The 16333-nt window shown below is 35.8% G+C and overlaps 2 protein-coding genes across 2 annotated transcripts; both read right to left on the bottom strand.

Annotated features, from left to right (window-relative positions):
* Positions 1 to 3381: 3381 nt before the first annotated feature.
* Positions 3382 to 6869, bottom strand: LOC112023889 (probable polygalacturonase). Its single transcript, XM_024056515.2, has 4 exons — positions 6725 to 6869; positions 6156 to 6330; positions 5567 to 5637; positions 3382 to 5222 (listed from the first exon to the last, which is right to left on the bottom strand). Exons 1-4 carry the CDS (start codon positions 6852 to 6854, stop codon positions 4576 to 4578), a joined length of 1023 nt encoding a protein of 340 aa, XP_023912283.2. The 5' UTR covers positions 6855 to 6869; the 3' UTR covers positions 3382 to 4575.
* Positions 6870 to 8871: 2002 nt separating this feature from the next.
* LOC111986672 (probable polygalacturonase) lies at positions 8872 to 14402 on the bottom strand. Its single transcript, XM_024018353.2, has 5 exons — positions 13606 to 14402; positions 11084 to 11204; positions 10515 to 10689; positions 9926 to 9996; positions 8872 to 9581 (listed from the first exon to the last, which is right to left on the bottom strand). The coding sequence occupies exons 1-5, from the start codon at positions 13945 to 13947 to the stop codon at positions 8935 to 8937; spliced, it is 1356 nt and encodes a 451-aa protein (XP_023874121.1). The 5' UTR covers positions 13948 to 14402; the 3' UTR covers positions 8872 to 8934.
* Between the last annotated feature and the right edge of the window lie 1931 nt (positions 14403 to 16333).

The following is a 16333-nucleotide window of genomic DNA, read 5'->3' as shown; positions in this document are numbered from 1 at the left end:
TAATAACAACTGTTAACACAACCCTTTAAACAATAGCAATCATTTAACATAATTTATGCTGAGCCCAATAATCTATTAATAACTAGGCGACTTCCGAGATATACAATTATACAAATACAATTTAGTCAATTACAATATATATAACTGTCTCAACAAAGTTATACGGACAGTGAGAGCCACGCCAATTTTCACACTGATAATGCTATCTCACTTTAAACTCTGGTCAACTTAACGCGTTTTTTCACATCTCTTACGTCATAGCTGACGTCATTTTTTAGACTTTCTTTCCCCACGTTGTCCCCACGATTGTTTTTACACCTAGAGCCAAAATAGTACACCCCCCCCCCCCCTTGCTTTTCCAGTATTTTTCTTTTTAATAAGCCCCCCCTTGCTTTTCCAGTATTTTTCTTTTTAATGAGTATGACTTTTGCGTCTCAATGCAAATGGATCCCGACAAAACTTTTTTCAAAAATACTATATTATTAGTAAATTTTTTTTATATATTAGTCTCTTTAAAAAATTCTAATCAATTTTTCATTCAAATTTTGTATCTAAGGCTGTGTTGTTTCGTGTAAAAAGTTCTCTGAAAAATACATATTTTCCGGAAATGCTATTTTCCGGAAAAGGAAAAATATTTTTAAAGTGTTTGGTTGAATTATGAAAATTATTGTGGAAAATATTTTCATGTGTTGGATGTATTCTAAAATGCTATTTTCCAGAAATTTTTTCACATTATTACAAAAAATTTCAACATCGCATCCAATTCAACAACAATTTCGGCAGCAAATTCCGACAACAACAACAATAATCAGTTCATCCAAAAAAAAAACAACAACAATCAAATTATTAAAAAAAAAAAAAAAAAAAAAAAAACGGAGAGATCGAGGAAGAGAGAGTGTGAAGGCGACGGGCCTGGGTCGGCGACGAGATCGAGGTTCGTGGGTTGCTCTGGGTTCGTCAGTTCATGGGTTGCTCTGGGTTCATCAGTTCGTGGGTTGCTGGGTTCGTTGGTTCATGGGTCGAAGGTCGCCGGCGGTTGCTCGTGCAATTGCTCCGGGCTCGGTCTCTCTCGCCGGCGGTTCGTGGGGCTTGGTCGCTGGTCTGGGTCTCTCTCTCTCTTCGTGCTCTCTCTCTCTCTGTTTTCCGGAAAATAGCATTTGAAGTGAAAATAGAAGGTGAAATGAATTTCACCCGTGGAAGCTCTATTTTACGGTCAAAGCTGAAATGATTTTCAGTTGACCGAATTTTCCAAATCAGCCAAACACCCAAGTTTTACAGAAATGGTTTTCCGAAAGTACTTTGAAGTCAAAACAAACACAGCCTAAAATGAAAAGAGAGGTTAAAATGTTATTAGCATTTAGCAGATTGATTTGGAACCTNTTATTATAATTGCCCTATCAATAACGCATATAACCAACCCATAGAAGAATTCATGGTGCTGATAGAGCATGACTTAACATACGATAAATTGTTTTTACTTCTCCCCCTTATTGTATTATTGATCAACTTAGATTTGATGTTTTGGGTACTGTTTATTGTAGGCACTGTCATAGCAATGCCATAACTCTTTAATTGCTTTCCTTAATATATCCAGTTTACCCAAAAAAAAAAAACTATAAATGGCCAAAGCCTTTTCTAATGAAAAATTATTAGGTATACCTAGAGTATCAAATGCATAGTTCTCCTTCTTACATGAATGGTGGGTCTCATTATGAATTTAATTAGTGGGATCCATTATTCATGTAAGATGAGGGAGTACATATTTATGGTACTCCGGGAGTATACAATATTTCTCTTTTCTAAAAACGTATTACCATTGAAGTTGTACATCAATAATTACTACATGGCTTTGATCGACACTATCATATTTGCCCTAGCAACTATCAAGAATATCATTGGAGCCACTTATTTTTCCTTCCGTTTTTTTTTTTTTTTTTTTTTTCCTGTTTGTTTATACATACATGCACACAAGCATACATGCATAGAAACGTGTGTGTGTGTGTGTAATTTGGGAGTGAAGAGCATCAACAAGGTGATCCATGATTTCAATGGATCTGAGTATCAGAGTTCTCATTCCATGTAAATCAACTACCACTATACACGCAATTAACAATGTGAGTCATCCAATTAACACCAAACTTAAGTCCAACAAACCCATGAACACCCTTTTTTTTATGAATAAAGATACAGATATAAAAAGAGAGCAAAGAAATGACTCAACCCATCAAGAAAGTATATCATGCATTGAGTGCATGAGTCTTCCCTCTCACATGAAAGTGGACCCCATGAGTGTGAGGTCTACCTTCATATGAGAGGAAATACGCACGTATCCGATACATGGTATACTTTTCCCAACCCATATTAATCTCTTGGGAGAAAAACCCAAAGAGAAAGAATAGAGACAAAAATGGCATCATCACACTTACAAAAAATAGCCCATTATCAGTAATTAATAAACTGTTCAACCCATGTAGCTTTCTTTATTATAATGGATTTTAACTTATGGTGTGTTTGTATAACACTTATTTGTTAAAAATTAAAAACTTATTGCTAAAAATACTGCAACAAAATAATTTTTAAAAGTGTGAATAATGTGAAACCTAAATTTAACTAAAAATCTGTGTTTTGCTGACTTTTTTAGATACGTGAATAGTACCCATGAGACCCACACAAAAAAACCCAGACGCACGGATTTGGCAAAACGCCCAATCCAAACGCACACTTATGATATGTTTAAATACCGCTTATTTGCTGAAAACTTATTAAACGTATGAATAAGGACTGTATGACTCATAAATGTATTGATATGCACATTTTTACGTGTTTGACTAGGTCATAAACAGTGCCATGAGATCTTGCAAAAAAAAAAATACTGCATGCTGGATTGCACACTTTTTGAGTTGAAAACGTTGAAACAGACAGGCACTTAGTCGTCCGTTGGCATTTTGTGGCTAGCGTCCAATTGAAAGCTGCCACAATGCCAAATTTCATAAAATTACGACACAATCAGAAATATGAAATACCACTTTCACCATATCCCCCCACCCCACCCACTTCTCTTCTTTTTAATTTCCCACAGAAGGTAATTTGGCACTATCAAAAAAGTCAATTGAAACGGATTGTCGTATACGCTAGCAAACCAACAGGCAACAGCTCTCCGAATGTGAACCCAAAAAATTAAGCGCGCTACCCGGAAAGTCCTTTCCTTTTGTCCAATCACGTGGTTGGTTACCCCTATTGCCCGCTGCCCGAGTCCCCTTTCTTTGTCAGTCAAACCTCCCTTAAAACCACCTGCCCTATCTGCCCGCACTGACCTCTTTTTCTATATAAATCACTTTCCTCTCTTTCCATCCAAAGACCTAGAACCATCATTTCCATCCACAATGGCCAAACTCGCCGTTACCGCTACCGTTATCTTCTTCTTGTTCGCCCTCTGCCACGCCTTTATTCCGTTAGATCTACCGGAAAATGAAGACGTGCCCGGATCCGTGCCGGACGCCATGAATATGATCCTCTTACCCAGCGAGAAACCCGAGTCTGAACCCGCCATCATCGTGGAATTGGAACCCGAGACCTCCCCAATCGTCGAAACCCAGCCCAAATTGGAAGAAGCTGACGTCACCGTCACCGAGCTGACGGTTCCAACAGAATCAGACGATTCCGTCTCTATTCCGTTAAAGACAATCAGCTTCCGCCCGACCGACCGCCTCTTCAGGAGCCGTCCGATCCCGTTATATTTCCGTCACGGCCACCGTTGCCGTTTCCACCGCTTCCACCACCTCCGCCACCACCAGCACCACGATCACGAGAAAAGCGAGGACCAAATCCGCGAGTTCAAGCAGTGGGGATCAAAACCGATAGTCCATTCCACAATTGACCGTGAGGTTCCGTACGGTAACGACATGATCTTGTCCTCCGGCAACGAGGACTCGAGCTCCGATCGAGGAATGGTGCGTCAGGCCCCTGCGAAGTGGAGAAGGTTCGGGCACGGTGGGCCCAGGTTCCATATCGATGATGACGTGGACACCAAGATGAAGATGAAGAGGCATCATCGCCACGTGGAGGGTCAAGAGTGGGACAGAGAAGAACACGAGGAGAGAGAGCATAAACACAGGCACGAACACGAGCATGAGCATGAGCATAAACATGAGGATGGGTTTATGAGGAAGATCCGCAAGTTCTTGAATCATCACTTTTGAAGCTAGCTATGTTTGATTATCATAGAGGCTTTTACTTTTAATTTAATGTGCTTATTATGTATGTTTGGGTTTTTATGTACTGTTTGTGTGGGAGTTTTATCCTTCTTGTAAATAATCTTTGCATCCGTGAGAGATGTGTAAGTATAATAATACATGTATTATACACTTTCCTGCGTTTAGATTGTGTTATGAGATGCTACTAGTTTTAAACAATTCAAAAAAATAAAATGAATTTATTTCATGATTAAAATGAATTTAGTATTTGTGGGAAACAAATCTTTGCCTTGAATTCTGAAATTAAAATAATTTTAAAAAAAAAAAATCCATTGTAACTTACTTCAACTAAGTTGGAAAATTACATGAATATTATTAGAATTTAGAAGTGACTGGAACATGAGTTACTCGGAATGCTTTGGGACAACTCTGAACATGGCCATGGGCTTACTTGGTGAGCTGCTCCACTAACATCAGAGCACGACCAAGGAGGAGGACTTCGTTTTTCCTGAGTATCACCGTGAAGGTTGATGTCCGAGAGGCAAATCCCTGTAAAAGGGGAGTTCTTCAGGCCTTTTATTAAACCCGCTTGCAGAACCTTCACTCCCCGAACATTTTTAATAGTGACATCCTTGACAACAGGGAGAGCATTTGGGTCGTATCTCTCATCAGGGTGACCCCCAACATCGCCTGCAATCTTTATCCCCTTTCGAGCATTTTCGATATACACATCAGATACTGTAATGTTTCTTATCAGCCCTCCTCTACCAATGTTTGTCTTCACATGGATACCAACTCCCGTTTTGAAAAGGCTTATGTGTTCTGCCAAGACATTCTCCACCCCACCAGAGGTTTCACTTCCAATTGCAATTCCAGAAAATGGGGATGATCCTGTTATCCGTCGGATTGTGATGCCAGAACTAGGACGGCCATAAGCAATCCCATATTCATCCCATCCACTCTTCACTGCCACAAGATCATCTCCAGTTGCTATGTACGAGTCCTCTATGCAGACATTAGAGCTTGAATCTGTAACATAAAAATTTAAGGATGTACAGAATTAAAATTTCTTGAACATCACTCTTTGAATGAAACGACCAGAAGTATGTGGTTTTCCACCCACAAGATACTTATTTAGCAATGGGAGGGGCAGACAATGGTTGTGGGGTCTAACCCAGAATTAAACCAACCTATCTATATCTTAGCCATCAGTGATTTCCTCTATTGTTGTACACAGTTATGATATCTTAAGACTAGCAAGTGTAAGGAAGGATTAGCAGAAGTAATCTGCTCCATCTACTAAGAATCTAGGAATAAACAAATTAATAGATAGGTTAGAAAGCCGAAACACATAGCATCAAAGATTGTTTTACCTGGATCAATGCCATCAGTGTTGGGAGAGTCAGCTGGAGCCAATATTGTAACATAGCGGATAACAACATTGCTGCAGAAAAAAGAAAGAGGCACCAGATGAGATTACAGCTCTACCCATCCAATCCTAGGACCACCTAATGGGCTGTATGATGACATTAAAATTTAAGAACTCTGTTCTGAATCTCGGCAGGTCAGTAAAATGTAAATTCAATTCAAAATTTTGAATTTATTGGCAAACTTGCTGAAGATCTGAAAGTTCCATAAAAATAATTTGCCAACTTCTCATTATTGGACTGCATTAAAGTATTTAGCCCAGGTAAAGTGTACTCCTATGGAACAGGCAGCCCCTTATAAAGCTTAAAAACGTAGCAAATTAATATTTATTTTGACATTCTACGACAAAATATTTAACTTAGACATCAGAATTGAAAATATGATCTCCTTATTCACCCACCAGTTGATAGGACTGGGACCATATACAATATGAGCCATACATTGTCAATTTCTCTAAGATACTTACATGACATGTATATTGTGAAGTTCAGTTCCAACAAAAAAATTTGCAAAAATAAAGTTTAATGCTAGTACCTGCAATAGACAGGGTGAATGTTCCAAAAAGGCGAATTCCGGAAAATAACATTGGAAATGATAATTTCTCTAGAGTTCATAAATTCAATGAGATTCGGCCTAGTAAATTGAAGAGTTCGTTGCCTCCACATGTTCCACCAGACGTCTCCTTGGCCATCAATTGTCCCATTCTCACCTATGAAAAATCATTAAAGAAGCAACAAAGAAGACAAGTATAAGATATGATGTTTGGTATTGAAACCTGTAGTTCTAGGTTGAAATTTTCCATTTACTTCATGTCAAGAAAAACTCACACCTTACAAGCATTTGCTTTATTACTAAACAGCACAATGGCCACATATTCTAACAGTCATAAATAAATAAAACATTACACATTCATGAGGTATATTTCTAGCTAATTACTTAGATGTGAGTTTCTCTAGTATGCAGCATCTAGTGTCAGTGTCTGACAGAGGGTGCTCCAATTATTAATTACTAAATAATTTAATATGCTCAATTAGACAGTAAAGATCTATAAAATATGCTATAAGCCACCCCAAGCAATGACACCAGTTCTTGTTGATACCCACCAGTAATTACTACGTCACGGAGTCCATATCCATGGATAAAACTCATATATCTTCCTCCAGGAAGCTCCCTCCCTCTTCCATAAGATGGCAAAGGAGCAATTAGTGGCCAATTCTGAGTATCCTGAAGCATCAAGCAAGGAAGAAAGTTCAACACAATGTAAAATTCACTAAAGCTGGGCTAAGGAATAAACTAGCAGTTATTTAAAGCTTTTAATTCTTTTACCTTTTCATTTTTTCATTAGATTGAAAATATTTTCAATGATAATTTATAACAAGGCTGAGTATCTACAGGAAATCACATTATTGAGCATAATAAAGGAACCCAATCCAATCAGGCAGTGAATTTTTTTAAACATTGCATCTAATGAAATGGTTGATATATTAAACCCAGGGCCAGGAACAAACCCAAAAGCGGAAACTGGTACCCTATGAGGACCTTCTAGCAAGAAACAAAAACCATTCCAAATGTATCTTATGTCATTTTTTGCAACCATAAAGCTCATTAAGCAATTGACATAGTTTTGCAAGGGAAAAGGATTAAATAAAGAGAAAAATGTCTTTGAGGAAGGCAATGCCATGGTTAGCCTTAGCCCATCTATTATTGGTAATATGCATTAAAGGTTTCAATACTCGCATTGGCAAACTAAAACTCAGGAAGTGCATGGTTCATGGCCCCAACTCAAAGCTGTACATTATGAGCTACCAAAACCCAAAAGCATGATACAACTGTAGACAGGACAAGATGTCCATCCATGTCAGGTAGGGCTCCAAATACAGAAGGATATGGGATCCACCAGAGATGTGGTGTCCAATCCCCAGGTGATAAGGGGTGGCATTGTTTTCACCCACAAAAAAAATGCAAGAGCAGAACATAATTTTGGGCAATTGACACTGTCCTTACCAATAAGACTAACAATCTTGCCATATTTTAATATAATCCTTATAATTTTCAATTAGGCTTAAATATTAATATTTCAAATCACAGATTTGCAGGTGTCACCAATGGTGTGCTGCTGTGCTTAAGGTCCGTTTGGATTGAGGGAGAGGGAGGGAAAGTAGAATAGAGTAGAGAAGAGTAGAATTAACCAAAATTAGTCTATTTATAGTCTGCTCGACTTTACTCCTCTACTTTACTCCCCTCTACTCTCCCTCCTTCCCCCCTCAATCCAAATGGACCCTTAATGTTGAAGTGAAATCAACATACAGTATTCACAACTTCACATCCCTCACAAGCCAACGGAAATATGGAAGAACCAATATTCTAATTTAACGTGACACTATCAAATACGACAAGACCACTTGCCAGAAATCTAGCTGTCCAACAAACTTAATATTCTACACTGTAAATGTAATGCACATGCAAACATGCTACATCAGACCCACCATATTCATTTCTTATCTAAGCCCGGACCCACCATAGATCATGGAAATCTCTTTAACCCCTTACCCCTTGAATTCCACACAAATCATTCTCACTAAGAGCATTGCATAAGCTTTTGCAAAAATTTTAGTATATTTTAGAATAAAAACCTAATCAATTTTTCTTGATTTTTTTTTTTTTTTACACAAAATATTCACTCTCTTCCTTTATCCTTGGAATACGTAAAAATAAATAAATAAATAAATGCAAATGCAGCAAAACTAATAATGCCAATGGAAATTTACATGAACCATGTATTTTTACACAACTTTATATAACCTAATGTGAATGAATTTTGATCTTAGTTGGCTAAAATATGATTTTTTTTTTCTATTATACAAAAGCCAACCAAAACAATAATCATCATGCAAAAATTACATCTTCAACTATGCCCATTCTCTTCCTTAAACCAATCTAAAGCCCCAAATTTCTTTTCCAAAGTAAGGCCGAAGACTGTCTTCTTCTTTTTTGAGGTAGCTTTTTCATTTCTTTTGACTCTTTTACTAACAAAAGCAGCTAATTATACCAACATATGTTCCAATCAAATCCTCTTCATTTTTTTCCCTTGAATATCAAATCCTCTTCATTTGCAGTAAAATAAAAAGGGTTTACTTTTTAGTTCATCCAGTAAAATCTCCTGTTCTCGAACGAAAGGACTAAGTTCAAATCCCGCTTACACAACCAAAAAAAAAAAAAACAATTAATGCCTTCAACAAAGTTAACGTAAAAAAAAAAATCCATTGTAACTTACTTCAACTAAGTTGGAAAATTACATGAATATTATTAGAATTTAGAAGTGACTGGAACATGAGTTACTCGGAATGCTTTGGGACAACTCTGAACATGGCCATGGGCTTACTTGGTGAGCTGCTCCACTAACATCAGAGCACGACCAAGGAGGAGGACTTCGTTTTTCCTGAGTATCACCGTGAAGGTTGATGTCCGAGAGGCAAATCCCTGTAAAAGGGGAGTTCTTCAGGCCTTTTATTAAACCCGCTTGCAGAACCTTCACTCCCCGAACATTTTTAATAGTGACATCCTTGACAACAGGGAGAGCATTTGGGTCGTATCTCTCATCAGGGTGACCCCCAACATCGCCTGCAATCTTTATCCCCTTTCGAGCATTTTCGATATACACATCAGATACTGTAATGTTTCTTATCAGCCCTCCTCTACCAATGTTTGTCTTCACATGGATACCAACTCCCGTTTTGAAAAGGCTTATGTGTTCTGCCAAGACATTCTCCACCCCACCAGAGGTTTCACTTCCAATTGCAATTCCAGAAAATGGGGATGATCCTGTTATCCGTCGGATTGTGATGCCAGAACTAGGACGGCCATAAGCAATCCCATATTCATCCCATCCACTCTTCACTGCCACAAGATCATCTCCAGTTGCTATGTACGAGTCCTCTATGCAGACATTAGAGCTTGAATCTGTAACATAAAAATTTAAGGATGTACAGAATTAAAATTTCTTGAACATCACTCTTTGAATGAAACGACCAGAAGTATGTGGTTTTCCACCCACAAGATACTTATTTAGCAATGGGAGGGGCAGACAATGGTTGTGGGGTCTAACCCAGAATTAAACCAACCTATCTATATCTTAGCCATCAGTGATTTCCTCTATTGTTGTACACAGTTATGATATCTTAAGACTAGCAAGTGTAAGGAAGGATTAGCAGAAGTAATCTGCTCCATCTACTAAGAATCTACGAATAAACAAATTAATAGATGGGTTAGAAAGCCTAAACACATAGCATTAAAGATTGTTTTACCTGGATCAATGCCATCAGTGTTGGGAGAGTCAGCTGGAGCCAATATTGTAACATAGCGGATAACAACATTGCTGCAGAAAAAAGAAAGAGGCACCAGATGAGATTACAGCTCTACCCATCCAATCCTAGGACCACCTAATGGGCTGTATGATGACATTAAAATTTAAGAACTCTGTTCTGAATCTCGGCAGGTCAGTAAAATGTAAATTCAATTCAAAATTTTGAATTTATTGGCAAACTTGCTGAAGATCTGAAAGTTCCATAAAAATAATTTGCCAACTTCTCATTATTGGACTGCATTAAAGTATTTAGCCCAGGTAAAGTGTACTCCTATGGAACAGGCAGCCCCTTATAAAGCTTAAAAACGTAGCAAATTAATATTTATTTTGACATTCTACGACAAAATATTTAACTTAGACATCAGAATTGAAAATATGATCTCCTTATTCACCCACCAGTTGATAGGACTGGGACCATATACAATATGAGCCATACATTGTCAATTTCTCTAAGATACTTACATGACATGTATATTGTGAAGTTCAGTTCCAACAAAAAAATTTGCAAAAATAAAGTTTAATGCTAGTACCTGCAATAGACAGGGTGAATGTTCCAAAAAGGCGAATTCCGGAAAATAACATTGGAAATGATAATTTCTCTAGAGTTCATAAATTCAATGAGATTCGGCCTAGTAAATTGAAGAGTTCGTTGCCTCCACATGTTCCACCAGACGTCTCCTTGGCCATCAATTGTCCCATTCTCACCTATGAAAAATCATTAAAGAAGCAACACAGAAGACAAGTATAAGATATGATGTTTGGTATTGAAACCTGTAGTTCTAGGTTGAAATTTTCCATTTACTTCATGTCAAGAAAAACTCACACCTTACAAGCATTTGCTTTATTACTAAACAGCACAATGGCCACATATTCTAACAGTCATAAATAAATAAAACATTACACATTCATGAGGTATATTTCTAGCTAATTACTTAGATGTGAGTTTCTCTAGTATGCAGCATCTAGTGTCAGTGTCTGACAGAGGGTGCTCCAATTATTAATTACTAAATAATTTAATATGCTCAATTAGACAGTAAAGATCTATAAAATATGCTATAAGCCACCCCAAGCAATGACACCAGTTCTTGTTGATACCCACCAGTAATTACTACGTCACGGAGTCCATATCCATGGATAAAACTCATATATCTTCCTCCAGGAAGCTCCCTCCCTCTTCCATAAGATGGCAAAGGAGCAATTAGTGGCCAATTCTGAGTATCCTGAAGCATCAAGCAAGGAAGAAAGTTCAACACAATGTAAAATTCACTAAAGCTGGGCTAAGGAATAAACTAGCAGTTATTTAAAGCTTTTAATTCTTTTACCTTTTCATTTTTTCATTAGATTGAAAATATTTTCAATGATAATTTATAACAAGGCTGAGTATCTACAGGAAATCACATTATTGAGCATAATAAAGGAACCCAATCCAATCAGGCAGTGAATTTTTTTAAACATTGCATCTAATGAAATGGTTGATATATTAAACCCAGGGCCAGGAACAAACCCAAAAGCGGAAACTGGTACCCTATGAGGACCTTCTAGCAAGAAACAAAAACCATTCCAAATGTATCTTATGTCATTTTTTGCAACCATAAAGCTCATTAAGCAATTGACATAGTTTTGCAAGGGAAAAGGATTAAATAAAGAGAAAAATGTCTTTGAGGAAGGCAATGCCATGGTTAGCCTTAGCCCATCTATTATTGGTAATATGCATTAAAGGTTTCAATACTCGCATTGGCAAACTAAAACTCAGGAAGTGCATGGTTCATGGCCCCAACTCAAAGCTGTACATTATGAGCTACCAAAACCCAAAAGCATGATACAACTGTAGACAGGACAAGATGTCCATCCATGTCAGGTAGGGCTCCAAATACAGAAGGATATGGGATCCACCAGAGATGTGGTGTCCAATCCCCAGGTGATAAGGGGTGGCATTGTTTTCACCCACAAAAAAAATGCAAGAGCAGAACATAATTTTGGGCAATTGACACTGTCCTTACCAATAAGACTAACAATCTTGCCATATTTTAATATAATCCTTATAATTTTCAATTAGGCTTAAATATTAATATTTCAAATCACAGATTTGCAGGTGTCACCAATGGTGTGCTGCTGTGCTTAAGGTCCGTTTGGATTGAGGGAGAGGGAGGGAAAGTAGAATAGAGTAGAGAAGAGTAGAATTAACCAAAATTAGTCTATTTATAGTCTGCTCGACTTTACTCCTCTACTTTACTCCCCTCTACTCTCCCTCCTTCCCCCCTCAATCCAAATGGACCCTTAATGTTGAAGTGAAATCAACATACAGTATTCACAACTTCACATCCCTCACAAGCCAACGGAAATATGGAAGAACCAATATTCTAATTTAACGTGACACTATCAAATACGACAAGACCACTTGCCAGAAATCTAGCTGTCCAACAAACTTAATATTCTACACTGTAAATGTAATGCACATGCAAACATGCTACATCAGACCCACCATATTCATTTCTTATCTAAGCCCGGACCCACCATAGATCATGGAAATCTCTTTAACCCCTTACCCCTTGAATTCCACACAAATCATTCTCACTAAGAGCATTGCATAAGCTTTTGCAAAAATTTTAGTATATTTTAGAATAAAAACCTAATCAATTTTTCTTGATTTTTTTTTTTTTTTACACAAAATATTCACTCTCTTCCTTTATCCTTGGAATACGTAAAAATAAATAAATAAATAAATGCAAATGCAGCAAAACTAATAATGCCAATGGAAATTTACATGAACCATGTATTTTTACACAACTTTATATAACCTAATGTGAATGAATTTTGATCTTAGTTGGCTAAAATATGATTTTTTTTTTCTATTATACAAAAGCCAACCAAAACAATAATCATCATGCAAAAATTACATCTTCAACTATGCCCATTCTCTTCCTTAAACCAATCTAAAGCCCCAAATTTCTTTTCCAAAGTAAGGCCGAAGACTGTCTTCTTCTTTTTTGAGGTAGCTTTTTCATTTCTTTTGACTCTTTTACTAACAAAAGCAGCTAATTATACCAACATATGTTCCAATCAAATCCTCTTCATTTTTTTCCCTTGAATATCAAATCCTCTTCATTTGCAGTAAAATAAAAAGGGTTTACTTTTTAGTTCATCCAGTAAAATCTCCTGTTCTCGAACGAAAGGACTAAGTTCAAATCCCGCTTACACAACCAAAAAAAAAAAAAACAATTAATGCCTTCAACAAAGTTAACGTTACACTGCATTATAAGTTATACCAATAAAACTATGTAATATCTCATTTTATTTATCTTTTTTTTTTTTCCAAAATTTTAAAGACGTACTAAAACAGAACTGGTCCAAAATTAACCATGTTTCAAAAACTACTAAAGATGTTAACTAATTTGTAACCAATAAACTTCCCAAACATAACCATTCATACCAAAGTTAGTATACTACTTGATTCAATGCATTCGAATCAATACAATGTGAACACGTGTCCAAAACATGCCACGTGTAGTGCTGATTCTAGTTTTATTACATACCGACGCTAAAAACATGTTTAAGGTGTTGTGAAATTGAGTAATGTAATTGAAAATCAATCATTGCATAAAATTTTAGAACGAGTTTTACCTGAGAGGCTTTGATAACAGCACCTCTAGCCAAATAAAGCGTCATATGACTAGTGAGATTGAAGGTCTCCGTTAAGTACACCCCAGGAGGCACGTAAAGCAGCGTGCCACCTCTCCTCCTCAGGTGCTGAATCCGATATATCGCTTCCCGAAACGCCTTCGTGTTCGACGTTTTCCCGTCACCGACGCCCCCGAAGTCGGTGATCGAGATCTTGTCGTTTCGGTGCCTCATCGGTACTATCCCGGAGCACGTTATCAAATCCTCAGCCGCTACACACTTCTCCAAGTTCCATAGCGGCAAAACGGTTGAGAAAATGCAGAGCAAAACCAAAAACCGTAGCATTTTCGTAAAATTCAGCTATTCTTGAGGGCAATAATAATAAACAAAGAGTTCTTTTTTTTTTTGCTTAGTTTGTAGGAGATTTTGAGGGTGAGTACAAGAGGAAAAGCACAAATTTACTTGAAGATTTTGGTTTAGAATATTCGAGAAGAGATATTTATGGTAGATCTGGAAATGGTACAGAGAGATAGATCCAAGCCAAAGTCTTTATGAGTTTGAGCAACAATTTATTTAAGAATGGAAAGCAACAACTGAGAGAGAAAAGTTGAAGAAGAAGACGGTTTTGTTTGTCTGGAAGTGATTGTTTTGAAGAGTATAATTAAATGAGTTTTGAGAGACACGGACACAGTGAGTAGCTGAGAATGGACGAGTTAGCGAGGAGTTAATAAAAGCAGGGAAAGTGTGACGAGAGGAAAGATGGATAAAAGTATTAAATAAAGTGTGTGAAATGCTGTGACGTGGTATTTACTATTTAAAGTGTTTAGCGACCCGTCGATAAAGCCGTTGGGACTTGGGGTAGGCTGGCCTCTTCCTTCTTTTTTTGAGAAACAGGCTGGCCTTTTCTATCTGTTCAATTGTCCCAACTTCCTAGCAAAATAAATCATATAAAAGTGTATTAATTGCATTTCATTTTTTTTTTCCCAATTTCATGTCAAGTAATCTTTTTTTTTTTTTTTTTACTAGTCTTATGACTGTGCGATGCACGGCTTAATAAAAAATATTTTAATAATATAATTAAATTAAATGAAAAAAATAATTTAGTTACATGGAAGATGTATATTATATAAGTTCAAGTTTTGCATTTTTATTTTTGAAAAACAAATATTATAAATTATTTTAAAAACTATGGCAAATTGTAAAAATAGTATAACAATTATCAATGAAATCTTAATGTGCGTGTGTGCGCGCACGCGCGTGCATGTGTGTAAAGGATTACAAGAATATATATATTTTTTAAAAATTTAAAAAATAATTGAATTTTGTATATTTGTCCTTATATATAATATATATAATTACAATGATCAATAAAAAATTTTATAATTTTTTTTATAATTCCTATTTATTTATGAAGAGTGGATCATCCTAAAAGAATTAATTCAAAATTTTACTTGTACACCTAAAAGAAATTTAATTTTTATTTATTATTTTAATATTTAAATCATTTGTTTTAGAGTTGATTTTATTCAAATGGTTATAAGTTATATCACATATTCTAACTTAATAATAAATAAAAATATAATACCATAACTTAATGTAAAATTTTAACTTACTAATAAATAAATATAACACCCTAACTTAAAGCAATGTTTGTAATTGTATTGTGCTTTAGCCTTTAAGAACACACACACACACACACACACACACATATATTTCAAATAAAAAAACACATATATTAATATTACACATGAAAAAATAATGAATTCAATAATTGAAACAGTTGAAAACAAAATTAAGCCAAAATCCAATTCATTAATGAAAAAATATCCAAATTTTTGAATATTAAGAAAAATGAAAAAGGAGTAAAGTAAAGATAGACTTACATAGGAATTTGGAGTGATGTAAGAACATTTTTAGATCCTTCTTTTTCTCTTGTATCCAATTTCATGTTTAACAACAAATTTTTCTTTTAATTAAAGAAGATAGATTACATGGAACAAAGCACCAAACAAAAACCATAACAAATTAAATCCACGTACAATAAACTATTGATGTCAACAACAAATAATCATGTGATAAGAAAATAAAAGATACAAATATATTGCTTGCTATATTGACGTCTAAAAAAAATACTAAAAGGTGCGATCAAACATAGAATTTCAGTCTACCTATAAAACTTGTTGGCAAAAATCATACAATATATAATAAAAAGGCAACAAATACACAAAATCTATTCAATTTGATGAAAGTAAAAAAAAATACCTGCAAGGTTGTAGGTAGGGTAGAGAGGAGAAGGGAAGAATATGGTCAATAATTGTAAGGTACGTAGTAGAAAGAATAATACACTAAAAAACGGTGTGTATATAGAGAGAATTTCAGGTTGTAAAGAAAATGATATGAACAAAAATGAGTTTAGGTGAAACTCAAATACTTATTTTTTTTTTAACTTTATTATTAGGAAAAAGATGACATAAGATGCAAATTTATCCACACAAAAAAGAAGAAACCTAGTAAAAAAAAATGTATTTTTGTTTCACATATTTTTTTTGAAATTCTATCTTTTTTCTTTTGATAATGCTGGGAAAATTAGCTAGTTGAATGATACGGGCACGGGCTTCAATGAGATGTTAGGCTTGAAAAATAATTGATAAAAGTCAAAGGAGACCGGGGTAGCCGGCCATAGACCCTCCGATGATTAAGTTAGTTTCTTTCTTAGGGAAATCTAAAATTC

Source organism: Quercus suber, unplaced genomic scaffold (assembly GCF_002906115.3).
Source record: "Quercus suber isolate HL8 unplaced genomic scaffold, Cork oak 2.0 scaffold_274, whole genome shotgun sequence".
Taxonomy (NCBI): domain Eukaryota; kingdom Viridiplantae; phylum Streptophyta; class Magnoliopsida; order Fagales; family Fagaceae; genus Quercus; species Quercus suber.
This window is presented reverse-complemented; position numbering and strand designations above follow the sequence as displayed.